General features: G+C 40.2%; 1 protein-coding gene across 1 annotated transcript in view; it reads left to right on the plus strand.

Annotated features, from left to right (window-relative positions):
- Nucleotides 1-17,963, plus strand: part of myt1b (myelin transcription factor 1b) — a 112,649-nt gene that overhangs the window by 1,508 nt on the left and 93,178 nt on the right. Inside the window, exons 2-3 of the mRNA XM_040153891.1 lie at nucleotides 830-927; nucleotides 2,098-2,213. Coding sequence (XP_040009825.1) covers nucleotides 2,102-2,213 — 112 coding nt within the window. The 5' untranslated portion in view covers nucleotides 830-927; nucleotides 2,098-2,101. The remainder of the gene's footprint in view (nucleotides 1-829; nucleotides 928-2,097; nucleotides 2,214-17,963) is intronic.

The following is a 17,963-nucleotide window of genomic DNA, read 5'->3' on the forward strand; positions in this document are numbered from 1 at the left end:
TGATATTCACGGTGGGTCACAGACAGCTGTGATAGCATAACTGTAGGGTTCACAGTAGGTTCCTTGTCAGTACAGTACTTTTTCATAAAGCTAATCATCATAGAATATGATAGGTCCTAGATTTCATTGCAACACTAACCTGTACTCTTATCTAGCTGACATCTGACCACATTGGAGTGTGCAAGTGAAAGAACACTTGCCTCTAGAGGTGAAAAAACATTACAATGATATATAGCAATACGTGGAGAAAGTTGCATTTAACAGGCAAATCAGTATAAAGGAAAAGAAAGCTACCCAGTTCAGTATTCCCTGGCCATGTTCTCAAATACAGTTGTTACTTCTTATTACAAGCAATACAAACCACAAACCGCCACACGAATCAAAATACTTCCTCTGCAGTCTGAAACTGCATCTTATTTTTTGATAAGTAATACTTCTCTTTTTATCCCAGCTGCTGCTTGTTGAGCTTTGTCCACATGAGGGCAGGCATTTACTGTTCCAGTGAGAGAGCCTTCGTCAAAATGAAACCAGTTTAACCACCTCTTATTTACTGTAAACGTTTGAAAAGTGAGTTTTCATTTATGCCGCTTACTACATATCAAAAACAGATAGTTTACAGCACAGATGTGTGGACAGTGTATTGAAACTGATTGACTTGTAATTTGTTGATGAACAAGGTCATTTTATTTTCATCATTTCTTTTACTCAAGGACCCCAGTGACTTACACAGAGAGATAAGTCATTGTATCCTATTCAAATGCAGGCAAATGCACGTTTTGGAAACGTGCCTTAGTTTAATTTTCAGTGCCGGTCTGTATTTGAATTGCAGGTGCTCTCCGGTGTCTGTTTGTTTAGGGAAATCACTGCAGCTCCCCACCTGTCTTCACCTCCTCCGGCATCCAACAAACTCTAACTGACAAAATCCAGGTGAGAGTTTATATTTGGGTTCCTTGCTGAACTACCGTAGTATTTTCACAGCCTGGGAACAAATGTATGTTGTGGATCTCATGTCATTATGAATGGAGAATAGCTCCATTCACACATTTTCAGGGATTATCCATTTGTTATAACTTTTTTAAAGAGAATTTGAACCTTGCCTCAAGCAAGTCTTGTGACTTTTTGCTATCGCGTTGCTTTTGCTGTGGCCAGCTCTCTGAGGAAAACAGTGGCGTGAAAGGAGTTGGCTGAGAGGAGATACACTTATAGAGTCACAAGGCGGGACAATGGGGAACTGTTTGTGGGACTGCTGGAGTTGCCTGGGGCATAACAGTTTGCTATATGACACTTTACATTTACTTTGAACTTTTTCCTGCCATACCACTGCAGCTACTTATTTCATTTCTTTTAGATGGGAGACAGTTATTCTCTAAGTCAAAACAAAGTCTCTGTTGTAAATGTAAATGTGATTTTTAACCCTAAAAAACCCTAAAAAAATAATTTTAATGCTATGTCTCCCTGAAAAGTACTTTGGAGATAACAGTTTCTTTTCAAAAGAAATGTATAGTACGTTTTTCCATGGCACATGCTCAGTGGAGTATAAGCCCCCAGTTATATTTTGGTTTGTGTGACCCCCTTGTTTTGCTCTCTCGCTCTCACCCCTGAAAGGAGAGCATTGTGACTTCTTCTCTTCCTCAATGCTTCATCTGCAACAAAACCCACCCGGCAGCATTTTTTTAAGAAAAGAGGAACTTTTTTCTTTTGTTGTCCTGTCATCGGGGGTGAGCGTTCAGTTCTACAGATGTTTTCAAAGTTTATAGAACTTTTGGGGAATTACAGCTAAAAGTATTTGAAAAAAGTAGTACAGAACTTTTAGAAAAGAAGAGGAAAGGAGGTAGGTTTCATTCTTCATGTGACTTGTGTAAACTTTGCACAAGATAATCCTGTGTAAGTCATGTACATTTTATAATTTTTGCATTAAAAATGATCACATACATTAGTGATATGAGAATATTGATTTTTTGGTGTGACTAAAACAGCCATTTTTACCACGGTGAGGACTTTGAATAATGACACAACTTATAGAGAAATGTAATTTATTTTGTCAAGAAAATGGCTACATTGTAGTGGACAGTAAAAGAAACTCGGTTTCCTCTTCAGGCACATGGTGATGTATAGCCGAGCTCTTCATCTCAAGGTCAACAGGTCATCGATAGCTGTTCTCACATGCTCTGACTGTGACCAAGCCATGAAAGATTGTGAATTCTTTGAGAAAGGTAAGACAGACGCTTAGTCTCACAAAGTCTGTGTGTTTGTGTGTGTGTGTGTTTGAGGGGTTTTGTGTTTGTTCACTTCCCAAATGTGAATTTCATGTGATCATCATTACACTTCCTTCTTGTTACCTTTTACCTTTATAAAGCACCGTACTACTGTAGAACTACAATGTAGAGATTAGCCTTAATTAAAGATTCCTACATGCATCATCTAGCATGTACGAATGTGTTGTATTGTACATTTCCCCATTAAATAGTTGTAAGGTGTAATGAGCTTTACGGTAACAGAAAACTGCCAATAGATCAAAATATTTGCCAGAAAAAGACTGATTCTCAAACTGAAAGAAAGAGTGCTGCAGAAATTTACTGCTGTATTCAAGATTTACAGAATGGTTCAATGAAGGCTGTGTTTGTATGTATATGAGCTCACAAACTATAGTTTCTATAAATAATGGACAAGATTCATAGTTAGAAACAATGATGAAAGCCACAGTATACTCATGGTGGTTCAGGATCACCCTGTAAAGTGGTAAACTGCTGTACTGTGGAGAGAAATTAGTATCAACAGTAGTTCCAAATGCTTATTTCATGATCCACAGATAAAGGCAAGAATTAAGGCCCTGTCATACTATATGGTGGCACACAGAAGTTCATCTGCACGTCTTTGTGAAATATTTGGTCCTAGAGGCTTGCTGACATACAGTGGTAACTACTTGCAGGGCTAGTTGGTGAGCTGCTGTAGCTGGCGAGCTAGTGGCTCACCATACGTTATAGAGTCAGTCGGTCACATAAGCTCCCCGAGGTTCTTTCTTTTTTCTCTGCGCTGGGTTTTTGACTCCCCACTGGCAGGATTATTTTCAGGATTGTACATAAATCCCATTGACCTTTTTTCTCATAACTGCCTTCCAACCATGCTTTTTTTTTGTGGAGCAGTTTATACTTGACAGAGGAGGATTAAATAAAAGTGGATATGCAACTAATAGGCTACAATAGCTTCTTCCATTTTGGACTTTATGACTCTCCGTTCCCTGAAAAGTCAGCACTGTGAAGAAGAAGGCTAACTATTGGTCAACAGTGTGCATTCTCATGTCAAATTTCAGCAAAGGAGAACCTAATATGAAAAATTTGTGTGGATTTATCTTGGCTCCATGAGCCAATCTAATAAATAGCTGATTTCAGATGGAATTTCCACAGCTTTAGATGTGTGTGTGACTGGGCCTTTACAAACGTGGGTGAGGATTTGTGAATAAATTATGGTGAAACTCATGCATTTTCATATCCAAAAAGAAATACAACCAAACTTGAATAAATGTTTGTATTCTACAGGTGATAGGTTCCAATTAACTACTGTATGTTTTTGAAAAGAAAAATACTTTCCCCACATGGAAATTCCACATGAATGAATGGCCAGATGTCCTAGTTTTCCACCAGCACATAAATGCAACATGCATTTGTGGAATCAGAGGACGTGAAAAGAGCCTCAAAACTCCACATACAAAAGAAACCCAATTTACATGTGTCAGGTACTGTCATTAATTTAAGTCGGGTTGCATTTCTTTGTAAAATCTTTTCACATTTATTAAGGTTGGGTGATTTTTGTTTGTGAACAGGATGACACATCTGTGAATACTAAAATTTATTCCCAAATAGTCATACGCATTTTTAAATGTTATTTGTGGATCATGAAACACACATTATTCATATTTTGTGACTCAGATTTCTTTACACACTGTACTGCTGTACGACCTAGGTATTGCTGCAAGCTCACACATGGCTGATGACCTTCTTCTCGTGTCTAGAAGCTGACCCCAGGTCAGACTGAGGTTAGCGACATTTTACACCCCAGTGCCTGCTTATGGCACATTGATCCTCAAATTCCACTTTCTAACGTGGTGTATAAATCTGTGAAGGGGAAGGCTGAGCCACGCTCTCCTATAACACTAGGTGGTACTGTCAGTGTTAGTGATGAAAAAAACTCAGAAACTTTTTTGGTCTTGGTCTTCATAAAAGTTCTTTAATGTTGACTTTATAGAAACTATCATATACAGTACAGTGGCTTCAGAAAGTATTCAGACCCCATCACTTTTTGTACGCTTTATTATAGATTTAATTTTAAATGTATAAAAATACAATTTTACTATACTCAGTAATACAACATGACAAAGTAAAAGCATATTTTAAAGGAGCAACATTTAAGAATTGAGGAGTCCCTGGCTGCAGCCTGCAGAACAGGGCGAGGTTCAGTGTCGAACATTTTATCCCACCCACTAACATTTAATCCCACACACTAAACCTAACCTTAACAGTCAGTTCACAGCAACGTTTAACCTTGCCCAATTTCAACAGCAAAACCAATCATGAAAGGACGGTGGGTGGGTTTAAACGTTCAACATTGAACCCTGCCCCATTTTGCAGGCTGCAACTAGGTATACTTTAAGAATTGGTCAACTGTTGAAACTGTTCATATTCCAAACAAATAGAGGGCAACATGTTACCAGAAAGTTGGGGTGTCCACTCCTATCATAAGAAAAAAGGAATTGCACACTTTGGTTCCTCCTCCCCCCTCCCCTTCCCCTTTGCCATAGTCAGACTAGCCATTGGGTATACTGGGACAAATCCTGTTGGGCCACTGCATTGGTGGGCTGGAGGACTGTCAAAAAATAAATAAAATAAATAAAAATCAATTTTTACCAGCCCTCTCTGTGTCATTCGGGGTGCTCATGAGAGAGTGCTGCATGCGTCTTCTGCTCACCGGTCACTCAAAACCAAGTTTTAACCCTCAGTCTCACATTGAGCTAACATTAGCTTGAATCAATCTAACCTCAGCATAGGGTAGATGTTGACATGTTGCCAAATCTTTATCTGATTATGTAACTGGTTGGCTGTTTTGTTTGGTTATTGTTAAATTGAGGACGACGATTTTACACCCAGTCTGCCAAGTCAGAGAGACAGGGAAGATGTAGTGGTGGCAGGAGTAAAAGACAAGCCACGAGAGGTCAAGGAATGCAAGGAAGAGCAGCTAGAACAGTCTTAGGTAAGTCCCTACAACCTTTGCACACCCAGATTTGGACAGTTTATCTCATTCTTCCTGGTAGATCCTCTCAAGCTCCATCAGACTGGATGGGAAGCGTCTGTGAACTGCCATCTTCAGGTCTCTCCACAGAAATTCTATGAGGTTTGAGTCTGGGTTTGGGCTGGGCCACTCAAGGACAGTCAGACTTCACCCAAGCCACTCCAGTGTTGTCTTGGCTGTGTGCTTTGGGTCATTGTCGTGCTGAAAGGTGAACTATCAGCCCAGTCTCGATTCGGTTGCACTCCTGAGCAGGTTTTCTTCAAGGACTTCTCTGTAATTGGCTGCATTCATCTTTCCCTCAATTCTCAATTCAGCCCCCAGAGGACTTCTAAAGCTCTATTAGAGTGACTGTTGGGTTTTTGGTCACCTCCCTGACGAAGACTGTTCTTGCCGGTTCCTCGGTTTGGCTGGATGGCCAACTCTAGGAAGAGTCCTTGTGGTTCCAAACTTATATTGAGGCCACTGTTCTCGTGGGAACACTCAAAGCTTCAGAAATGGTTTTATACTCTTGCCCTGATCTATGCCTCACCACAATTTTATCACAGAGGTCTATAGAGATGTCCTTGGATCTCATGGCTTGGTTTTTGTCCTGACATGCAGCGTGCAGTTTGCCACAGGTGGAATCAAGTTGTAGACACATTTCAAGGACAGTTAAAGAAAACAGGATACACCTGACCACAGTTTGGAGTGCCATAGCAAAGGGTCTTAAAGCTTTTGTAATTTAGAGATTTCAGTTTTTTATTTTTGATTCAATTTGAAAAAAAAAAAAAAAAAATCAAAAAAATCTAAGTACATGTTTTCACTTTGTCATTCTGGCTTATTGAGTGTAGACTGATGGGAAAATGGCAATTTTATCCATATACAATTAAATCTATAACACAATAAATTGTAAAAAGTGCAAAAAGTGAAGGGGTCTGAATACTTTCTGAAGGCACTGTATTAACTAATTCATTAATTCTGTACCAATATGGACTCAACTTCGCTTCTTGCTTCAATTTAAAAGCAAAGACTTTTGCCGTAAACTACATTGTAGTACATTATTTTAAAAAGATATTTTTTTATCATCTCTGATATTTTCATTGATGAAGTGCAAGACCATGATATGGAGGAGATAATTTGTTGCAGTAGCGGTGGCGGGAGAAATCATAGTAGGACTGCGAAGAAGTGTAGCAGAGGGTTGTGTATGAAAGGAAAAAGAGTTTATGTATACACTACCGGTCAAAAGTTTTAGAACACACCCATTTTTCCAGTTGTTGCTGAAATTTACATTGTGCAATGTCTCAGTGTTTCTGAAATCAAAGCATAGAACAAATAAATAATAAAGATTAAAATAAAAAATCATTGAATTTTAAATCCTAAATTTAATCTAAATGTTTGACTCATCCAGCAGCTCAACACACTCGTGGCGTTCTCTCTACGGTTCATCCCAAACCAGCTCCATGGGGTTTAAGTCTGGAGACCGTGCTGGTCTTCCATCCTTTGAAGCCACCATCTAGTTCTTTTCTTCTAATGTTTTGGGTCATTATCTTGCCCCTAACCAACCGGTCTGTCTTCCTTTGTTACTTGCCTTTTCCTCACCACTCTGATCGCAGCATCAGAGGGTTTAGTAACCCACCTTGTTCCAACACTACCTTTGTACAGATAGAGGGCGTGTAAGTCATCAAAAAAAAATAGGGCACCTGTAGGAATTGTTTGCATTAACTTTCAAGGCTTCATTTACTTCTACTGCTGCAGGAAAGCTGTAAGTGAACCAATTTCTTAATACCTGAAAAAGATCTGTTATCTATTAAATTTACATGATTTTTCAGTTTTTGGTGACCTAAACTTTTTTTTGCCTTTGGCAGTTTACTGCTGACTATTGTACCATTTAAGGTTATTCACTGGACTTGAGCTGCTGAAATTTCAATAAAAACTGGAAAAATGGGAGTTTTCTAAACTTTTGACTCGTAGTGTATGCATTTTATCCTTGCGGTAGATTTGTATGAATATACATTTATTTTGTATGTTTGGTGTATTTGTGCTAAACTGAAGAGAGACAAGAATAAGAGAGGACATAGTATGTACTGTATGTTTTGGTGGGCACTTATCTAAAAATACCCCTTAGACAAAGTGTGACAGTGTTTACTGCTGCTGTGTTTTTAGCAAATATCCATCTTTACCTCTGTGTTGTTATCACCCTAGTTATTATGGATGCACAAACCGCACACACGCGCGTATGCGCGCAAACACATGCATACAGGAAACCGCCCCCTATACTCATTCCAGTTGACACACTCGGTTTAGCTTTGCGAGAGACTGTGTGTTTGTATGCGCATCTGTGAGTGTGTGTGTGCACGTGCCTCTGTGTGTGTTAGCCTGTGTGACTGTGTGTGCGCCCAGTAGACTGAGTTATGAGCGTGAATGGAGTGAATGGTATTTGACCATGTGCATTGTGTTTTATGAGATGAGCAGGCTTTAATGAGTCTGTCACCAGTAAATGGGCTCTGATTTGTAGCACAGCTGTCGCTCCACACTCTGGAGACACGAACACACACACATATACACACACACAGACACACACACGCATGCACACACACAGAATTAGAAAATATTCAGCGCATACCCCACACCTAAACATCCGTATTAAACCATACATGCTCATAGCCCAGTTCATGTGGATTGGGATTCTGGCACAAACAGTCTCATTAACGTGTGTTGTCGATACAGAAAGTAATTGCAATCTGAAGTCTAATCACAGAGAGATTACAGCTGTTCAGATGCAGGCAGCAGTCAGACATTAGATCTCATATCCAATCAATGCACCTATTCCTCAGAGATACCACTGATCTATTACGTGGTATTGGTATCGTGGCTATGATCCCATTTTTGTAGATACAGTGCAGGTGGAGTTATGTTATTCATTAACACAGATGTGCAGATGTAGCAGGGAGACTGGCTGGGGCAGCAGTGTGGTGCAGTGAGTTGCTCTTCAACCAAAGAACCAAACTCCACTTTTCCAAGCTTCCACCCTGCTGAGATCCTTCAAGGGGTCTGCTCTGTAGCTGAACCTGCACTGTTCCTGTTGGGGGGCGCAAATGAAAAAAACAATTTGACCATAGGGATCAGTAACAGATCACAGCGGTGAAGCATTGTAAGCTGGGTAATTTCATTCTTGCACGGATGAAGGATCTGGTGCAGATTTAGTTTCTTATCTAAAACATTAACTGTTTGACTTATGAGGAACTTTTAAAAAAAAGTGTGTTTTTCAAGTGCTCAAAGATCAATCAGAGCTTACAGTATTGATATGTATTATATGATAACATTAGGAATTTTAAGCTTAATTCTTCCGCCCGGACTGCCGAGGCTTATTCTCAAACAAGGAGGGCAGTGCAGCCTGGTAAAATATTAAAAAACTGACTTTTAGTACAAGTAAACATGCGATGATCATGCAGGGTCTTTTGTTTTCTGTGGTTGCTTGTTAGACATACTGGATACCAAAGGGTTATGGAGCTTCTTTTCTGTCTGACGAGATCGAGCCAGCCAAATACATTTGTGGTGGCTTTAGATAACCTTTAAAAAACACACAATTGAATTGTTTTAGTTTGCCAATTTGTACTTTCTTGTTAATAACTGTATTGTTCAAGACCCTATTGTACCTTTATCAGTATTAAAATATACTTCTACATTTAACTACCTCACTGAAGGTTCTCTGTATTAAAGTTTTGTGTTTTAAAGGGGTATTCCAGTGATTTAAAGCAAACAGAATTGTCAAAATGGGAGCAGCAGATGCCAAAATATCCTGACTTTTAGTTACCAGTATAGGTATAGGTGCTATTAACACATTTTCCATGATGCAACTTAATAGCATCTTTCATTAGATCCTTGCTGCCTTAAAAACCCCACCTCTGTCTCACCTGGCACCTTAAGTTTTTTACACTCACTTTCTTTTAAAAATTTTAAGTGTCAAGCCCAATCTGAGATAATTTTGATGACATCATCAGGGTTATTTTTTTCCAAACTTTCGAAATGTCATTATAGAGCTGTTATGACAGGCGGAGTAGTACCCCTCCTGACGAGGAAGCTAAACTTTGTGTGTAAAGTCGGTGGAGTGCCAGGTAATGTTCAGGTAATGTTTTGCCGAGAACCGTATGACTTGGTTTTCATGGGGGAGGCTAAATTACTTCTGTATGTTTGGTATGATTGTTAGTTTGGTCCTCAAGTGTGGTCCCTGCTAAAGGCTGTGATAGAGTATTGTCATTGTAACTTATTATCAGCAGATGTCACTGTTGCAAAGTATTTGCTAAATCTGGCAGGTTTGGATTTCAGTTTTTCCACTGTTTTGCTTTGCAGCAGTTCAGAGTGCCCTCTGCTCTTCACTTGACTGCATCAGCTTAGAGACATTCAAACGGTTGCATTGATCTCCATCCATCTGTCTTGTTTACGCTGCAGACTCTGAGCTTACTGACAGTGTAACAGGTGTGCCCTTTTTATTTCAGGGAAATGTCAGTGTGATCTTATGCTGGTGTGTATGAAGAGTGTGTGTGTTTATGGGAACTGTACATGATCAAGTTTGAAATGATTTCCCATGTTCTGCCCTCTCTCAGTATCATGTCCTTTGTGTCTTTTACTCTCTTGTCTACTTCTCTCTGTTCATTTAGCCGGTCAGATGCAGCAGCAATTCGACTCGTGTATGCTGCACCTTGTTGACTTTAGCCTCATTAGAAGGCCAAATGAAAATGACGAGTTGTGACATTAGGCTACAGCTGGAACAAATGCGCCAGCCGCTCACTCTCCAGCCTGGCCAATATTTCTCTCTCCATTTCTCACACACATACACAAACATGTGCTCACTTATTTTCGGGGAAGGGCTTGGTGGGGTTGATGGGTTTGCAACAATATTGGAAATGTAGATGGGCCTGTGGTTTGAATTGGATTGCACGCTTTGATGCAGAGACAGATTGTAAACTGTGATTTTATTAAATCCTTCATTAGGATTCATCAGTGAGATTGGATCAGAAAAAGGTCACTGTGCAGATGCGCCCCCCACCTCTCTCCCCTTTGCTCCATCCCCCCTTATATATACCCTCCTCCCCTTTCTCTCTTGTTTACCCCCCTCTCTCCCTCTCTCTCGCTCTCTCTCTGCTTCCACTTTGCAAAGCATAGGGGACTTGCTCTTACCCACCATGTCTCCCTCATGCTCTCTTACTCTCGCTCTTCACTCGCTAGCCCTTGCCCGAAACAAATTTGCGATGAAAATGGGGAAAAATGATCATCATGGGCCTGCTAGAGAAACACAAGGTGAAAGTGACATTATCCCCCCACCCTGGACCCCCCTCCTCCTCCTCACAGCCATCTAGGCTGGCGCCAGTGGGACGCCTGTGCCACAAATCATTTGTATACTCTCATTTCTGCGAGCGGCCCGCGATGTTGCTTACTGCTTAGCGAGCAGATGACTTTCAGAAAGAAGAGTGAATTGGGAGGGAGGGATGAAGAGATGGGGAGATGAGGAAAGAGGAGCAGAGGGAGGGAGGAGGGGGAGGTGTGGCAATTTGCCGGCGTTCGAGGACGTCTGTGGGAGTTGGATCTGAAATTGAGAGGGAAATTGTGTGCGCCATATGTCAAGTTCTGCAAAGGAGGTTTTCATTGTGCACCTATATTGTTTTTGTGTGTGTGTGTGTGTGTACCTGAATATGTGTGCGTGTTTTCTGTTTCAAAATGAAGCATCTGGGTTGTTTATTGAATCACCTTCACCATTGTCTGTATTCCCTGCTGTTATCACCAAAAGAGCTGCTGCCCCACTTAACAACAAGGAAATGGGAAATGTGGCGCACATATTGTCTGTAGCTAGTGTTTGGTCATCTTTGTCTCTCTCGCATGTATGCACACACACACACACACACACACACACACACACACACACACACACACACACACACACACACACACACACACACCCTCCCTTCCCCCACCCCTGCCCAGTGTGAGACATCATGATTCTTCTGGTACACTGAATACATTCTCCATGCAGTCTGAGCATTGGTCCATGCAGGCAAACATGTGACATTACCAGGAAAAAGAGTATTATTTCATCTCCAACACAGACACACACACATACATCCCCAGGTTTATAAAACAACCGTACACACATCTCTGAGTCCATGCATGCATAGATACACGTTCACCTTCATGTGCACACAAACAAACATTCTGTATGCATGTCTTCCTCTACTCCACATACACACACATAAACACACACATACTCAGGTTCTCACATTACAACATAAATATGCGCATACACACGCTCATTGACACAAACATCACTTTCCTGCATACAAACATAAACTCCTTTTCACCATCTCTCTCTTATCTCAGCCCACCCATCCACCCACACAAACCCTCACACACACACACACACACACACACAAACACTCACACAAATACACGCTCACAGTCAGGTTCATGTCGTGTAAATATAGAGCTGAGACACTGTGGCACAGTGACCTACAGAGGAACCTGCACACTTTGCCTGCTAGTTCCACAGGACCCTGTGCTTCCAAAGAAGCCATGCAGTATTCATGACTCAGTCACAGGGATCCGTGAGGCAGGATGGTAGAAACAGCAAACATGGTAGATGTGCATTAAAAGCAGCTCAGCAGGGTACTGTTAGTGTTACACAGTACACACCGTAGATCTGCTGTGTGTTTTTTTTTTGTGTTGCGTGATCCGCGAAGTGGAACGGCTTCATTTCCCCAAGTGTAAACTATTTAGATATTTGAGAATTAATTTTTTCTCTTTTTAAAAAAATCTTCATATACTATGCACACTAGCATGTACATGTGTGCGTCTGTGTGACTGCCTGTTTTACGCACGTGTCTGTTAGCGTGTTCATATTTCATGTGTTTCTATGTGTCCTCTTTGCGCTTCACTGCTTGCTTTGAGAAATAGGTCCTTTGCTCATTATTACCCCAAAGGCTGTCTGGGTGCCGACCGTCTCAAACACAAACATACACAGACACACACACACAGACACACACAGACACACAGACACACACACACACACACACACACACACACACACACACACACACACACACACACACACACACACACACACACATTTACAGAGGGAGCTTCCTGTGACCCACATTCATCTGACCCAGGGAACCTCACGGGAGTCATGCCCCCAGCAGGGTGCACTGTGGCAGGGCCTTGACTCTGAGATATGCAGCCCCTGAACCCGGGACCTTCCGTCCTGTCCACAGGTACTGCAGTTATCAATGCTACCTGTTTCCACTGTCACAACTCCACCTCTTGAGGGAGGTTGCTATTAAGACAATGAGATTTGAGTGTGGCACGGTTGGTTGACTGCTAAATATCTGCATCAGGGCAACAGTGATCTAAGAGCAAACATCTTGTTTTCTGTCAGAGTAACTGTAAAAATATTTCAATCAAATTACATTTATATATATGGAAAATAATTTCATCATAACACATTTTTTAATCATGATTTTTAGTCTTGGTGAATTGATTGAGTACACTAGTCCACAGGTTCTAAAGTACAGTACTTCACCAGTAACTCATAGAAATCAATATGCACCGCTCAATGTTGTGGCTGAAGGGTGTGTATATATGTTCTTCAGGTTCTGCGCTTCAGCACATTCAACTTGAAATAAAATAATGGATATTACATTAAAGTGTCAAGCCTAAGCTTTAAATTGAGATGATTTACATCAATACAGAAAGAACTGTGTGGGAGATATAGCCCTAAATTTAGGGGTTGAAAAGCAATTGGGACAAATACTCATGAAGTCAAACAAAATCATCACATTTAATCTTTCGTGGAAAATCCTTTGCAGTCAATGACTCTTTGACCCACACACATGAGCACTTTGTATATTCCCTGGAGATGCTCTCCCAGAGCTTCACTGCAACCACCGTCAGCTCTTGCTTGTTGCAGGGTCTCACTGCCCTTAATCTGGTCTTCACCAAGTGGAATGCTGCTCACTCAGATTGAGATCAGGTGGTTGACTTGGCCAATCGAGGATATTGCGCCTCCTCACCTGTTTGTGTGTTTTTGTGAACTGCAACCTGGCCTTCCTGTTTTTAAGGTTTACCAGGGGTTTGTATCTTGTGGTGCATTCTATGCCGTTATGGTCATGAAGTCTTCTCTTGATCATTGACATGGAAACATGTACGTCGACAACCTGGAGAGTGTTCTTGATTTGCTGTGCAGTCATAAAGAGGTTTTTCTTCACCATCCAAATAATTTTTTTTTTCATCCACAAACAAGAGTTCCTCCTCTGTCTACCACCTCGCCACCTTTTTTTTAGAGTGTATCCAACTGCTTATTTTGGCAAACCAACTACTTTTGAAATCTCTCTGATAAATTTTTGCTTTTTTTAGCCTCATTATTATCTTCTTCACATGCATGGTCACATCCTCATTCCTCATAATGAAAGACAACTCCACCTCAATCTAAATGGCAACTCTCAACTGTCAGTCAACTCTGAGCCATGTGTGAGTTTTTTTTTTTGTGGATGAACTAAAATTGAAACTACACACAGCTGCCCAAGAAACATGTGTCCAATTACTTGTGAACCCCTAAAAAATAAAGGGCTATAACTCCCACACAGTTCTTTCTATTTTGATGTAAACCTACTCAAATTACAACATTAAAACTGCTAAATGGTTTTAATGTTGTGACTGATTGGTGTACATTTCTGAGTTGAGTTGTCCTGATAATTGCAGAACATTATTATTTTAACAAATTCTGTTTTTAAAGTAATCTTTCCAATCCAAAACACTCAGGAGAGGCACACTGAGATTTTTCAAGTCTGTTCTAATGCAATATTCATGTACCCAAATGTACATGGAAACAGGTTTTGGTCATCGTAACTGTTCCTCCTGCCCATAATGGCCATTAAGAGATCTCTTCCTAACGTCGTTCCAGTACAAGAGATGGGGGACAAAAACTATTCCTTGTTCCGTCCAAAAACAAATTCCAAGTTCAGTGAAAGTTAAAGGAGGTTGTCCGGTGTGTGTCTTAAAACAATACTCACATGCTTTTATGTACAGTAAGAAAGTTACTGGTTGGTGTGATCAGTCCCCCTTTTCATACCGGCCATTAAAATATGTCCTCCTACTGCGCTTCAAATGTAAGGGAGGGGGGATAAAATCCACAGCTCTTGTTCTGTGTAAAAATGCATACTAAAGTTTACAAGAACAGAAACACTGTCGGGTGAAACACAGCGAGTAAATAGACAATAAAGACTGTAACTTGGGAATATACACACTTAATTTGTCTTTGAACTCAGACAGCCATAGCCTCATAGTAGCTTCGAATAAACTTGGACTGTGGATTTTGCCCCTCATCACTTCCATTGAAATCACTTTAGAAAGGGATCACTTAATGGTCAGTTTGAAGAAGAGGAATGATTACAATGTTCATACGGGCACCTGACTTGAAAAACTGTGAACCTATCCTTTAATATCACAATTCAACAGACTGATTAAGACAAATCAAGTGGCTATCCTCTAAAGTAACAGAATTTTTAGTACAAAATTACCTCATGAGATATCATGTGAGGTGCTGGTCTTGTGGAGTTTATCTTTATGAGATCGCCAACATTCAGCTACCAGCGCCGATGTTGACATGCTCACTACGACAGTGCTATGATGCTAATGTTTAGCAGGTATAATGTTTAGCATGAGCGCCATCTTAGTTTAGTGCATTAGCATGCTAACATTTGCTAGTTAGCACTAAACAGAAAGTACAGCTGAGGCTGATGGGAATTCCATTAGTTTTGCAAGTATTTGCTTGGAAATTTTAAGTATTCAACAAATTTTAATTTTGACCTGACGATGGTGTTAAATGAAAGGTCATGGAATCACCAAAGATATTACAATTCATCCTGAGGGCGACATGAATGTGTGTACAAAATTTAGTGACAAGCCATCCAATAGTTCTCGAGACACGGAGGGGTGAAATATATAAACAAAATTGAATTGAATTGAATTGAATTGAATTGAAAAATCACACACACAGATACAGTACATTCTGGATGAGATTAAAATCACTGACCAGTGCAGGTAATATTGAAATCACCCAACCTCCCCTAGAGATATAAACCTCATCTGAATGGGGCTTAAGATTTGACAAAATGCAAACTTATCCTTTGATTATATTCATTGTGTCTTCTATAGATGCTACTGTGCCTCCTGACAGTCACTAGGAGTCACATAGGCCAACTGGGATTGAATTAATTAATTTGTGACTGAATTAAGTTACTGGGAAAATAAAAAGACCATACAAACTTATTTTCCTAATGTGCCACTAATAAAGAGCCTGGCCTACCGACTACACTGTAGCTTTGTAAGGCCCAGATAGCAAAGCACAGATACCTTTCTTCAGCAAACAAAAATTGACCATAATGAGAGCAATAACAAGTCATTTAAATGCGGTTTTATGATATGGGAGTCACAGTTGTCTTTTAAAGATGGGAATAATAATTTTGCAGAAGCACTGTCTTGTCTTTATGAAATGCTGTTTCTGGGAAAAAGTATTGTTTCCGTTGTTTCTGAACTTTCCCAAAGTCTCACTGAGTTGAAAGTGACTGGAGACAAAGTTTGTTTATCTCCTCATTATGGATGTGAAACATATCTCCCACCAGCACACAGTGTTTTAACAGCCACTTTGTTTGAGCTCCGGTGTCAAACAAAGTTGTCTCATTTTGCAACAGAGCGCTGCTTGTAACGAACTGAAAACTTTTCAACCAAGTTAGAGAATAGGCACTTTGATACTTGAATCTTTACTTTGGCGCCTTCCTTTCTCAGACCAGGTGGGCGCCATTGAGAGGGAAATCTCTTCTTGGAGGGTGTAAGTTTTCGGTTGTAACTTGTGAACGGGACCGCTTTGAAAACACACAGGCTGCTGAGTGAGTGAGTTTTGTAGACACTGAGCTCTTTGCTGTTGCGTTCTTCAGCCCTCATGAATAATTCGGCAGCACTGCTTGTCACTGTCGTTGTTGTTGTTGTTGTTGTCGGCTGTGGTGTCACTCCTGTCTAAGAGAGATGGAGGAGACAGAGGACTCTTTACACTTCGGTCTCCTCTGCACTTCCTCTTTCATTCACAGGCAGAGGAAGCGGTGGGGCTGTGTGCTGTGTTTGTATGGGAGAGAGAGACAGATAGAGAGAAATCATGTCTGCCTGTCTGGCATAATGGCCTGTTTGTGCCCCAGCACTAGTTTGACGGAAGGAGCAGGAGGAGACGCAGCAGGGAAGGAGCAACAGAGGGGTTAAGTGAAGAAAAACCTCTTGCCTACTTGGTTTTGTATCTGCACATGTTCATTGTTTCAGCACTTTTAAAGAGATTATTTCACAGTTTTGGAAATAGACTTAGTCACTTTCTCATTGAGAGTAAGATGAAAAGAGTGTTACCACTCTCATGTCTCTCTATTCAATGTGAAGTGTTAGCTTAGCTTAGCATAAAGACTGGAAACAGGAGGAAACAGCTAGCCTGGCTCTGTCGTAAAGTAACAAAAATATGGTCAAATAACACCTGTGAAGCTCACTAATTAACACTTTATATCTTGTTTGTGTAATCTATACAAAACCCAAAGCAATAAATTGACCGTTTGTGGTTTTAGGGTTGCTGTGTGTAGAACTACTGACAAAGCCAAGCTAACAGTCTTTATGCTAAGATAAGCTAACCGGCTACTGGCTTTACCTTTATATTTAATGGACAGATTTAAGAGTGGTAGCAGTCTACTTCAGTCTACTTGCAGTCTAACACTTGGCAAGAAAGCAAGTAAGTGTATTTCTAAAAATGACAAATAATTGCCTTTAAATTGCATATACTGTAGTGGATATTGCAAAACATATGCCTCTTCTTCTCTGTTTTCCTTCTGTCTGTTTCTCTTTTGGTTATCCAGTAATAGTTCAGCTGCTCTGAAACAATTAATCAACAATAGATTTGTCAACAACAATATATTGATAATCAAACAATTGTTTGATCTTTTAAAAATATTACAAACATTTACTGGTTCCATCTTCTTTGCTATAAGGATTTGTTGACTTTCTTAGTTTTACATCATTGTAAGTTTAATATATTTTGGTTTTGGCCTGAGACTTGGACAAAACAAACTATCTGATGTAACATCACGTTCTGGAAATTCTGATTTTTCACTAAATGATTAATTGATTAAAAGAAAAAAAAATCAACAGATTAATAAATAATCAAAATATTATTGTTGCAGGCCTACCCATTTGTAATAACTAAAAATATCTGAGACACTACAGGCAAACAAGCTTACCTGCTCCTGAAAAACACGATCGGCATCTGAAATTCTTGGCTACACTTTTGCATCTTGTTTCCCCAGTATGACCTACTGAAGTTTTGTAGTTGCATTGCAAATCTTTAGTTCAATTCAATTGAAATCAAAATGCACTATTTGGCTCTCAAGTGGCAATTTGAGGCAAGCAAGTTTGCAAACACAAATACACACAAACCACTGATTTGCATCAGCATTAGCTTAAAGTAAAGGACATGTAAGGGGTCATTGATAGTCTCCTATGCCTTTTTGAGGACTAGTCAAGTACAGTTGGATGCAAAAGTTTGGCCACCCATTAGCAAAGTACATATTTTATTAATTTATGAAGTGAAAGAAGTAAATACCACCCTTGCAGCAAAATTAAAGACATTG

Source organism: Xiphias gladius, chromosome 18, assembly GCF_016859285.1.
Source record: "Xiphias gladius isolate SHS-SW01 ecotype Sanya breed wild chromosome 18, ASM1685928v1, whole genome shotgun sequence".
In the NCBI taxonomy this organism is placed as follows: domain Eukaryota; kingdom Metazoa; phylum Chordata; class Actinopteri; order Istiophoriformes; family Xiphiidae; genus Xiphias; species Xiphias gladius.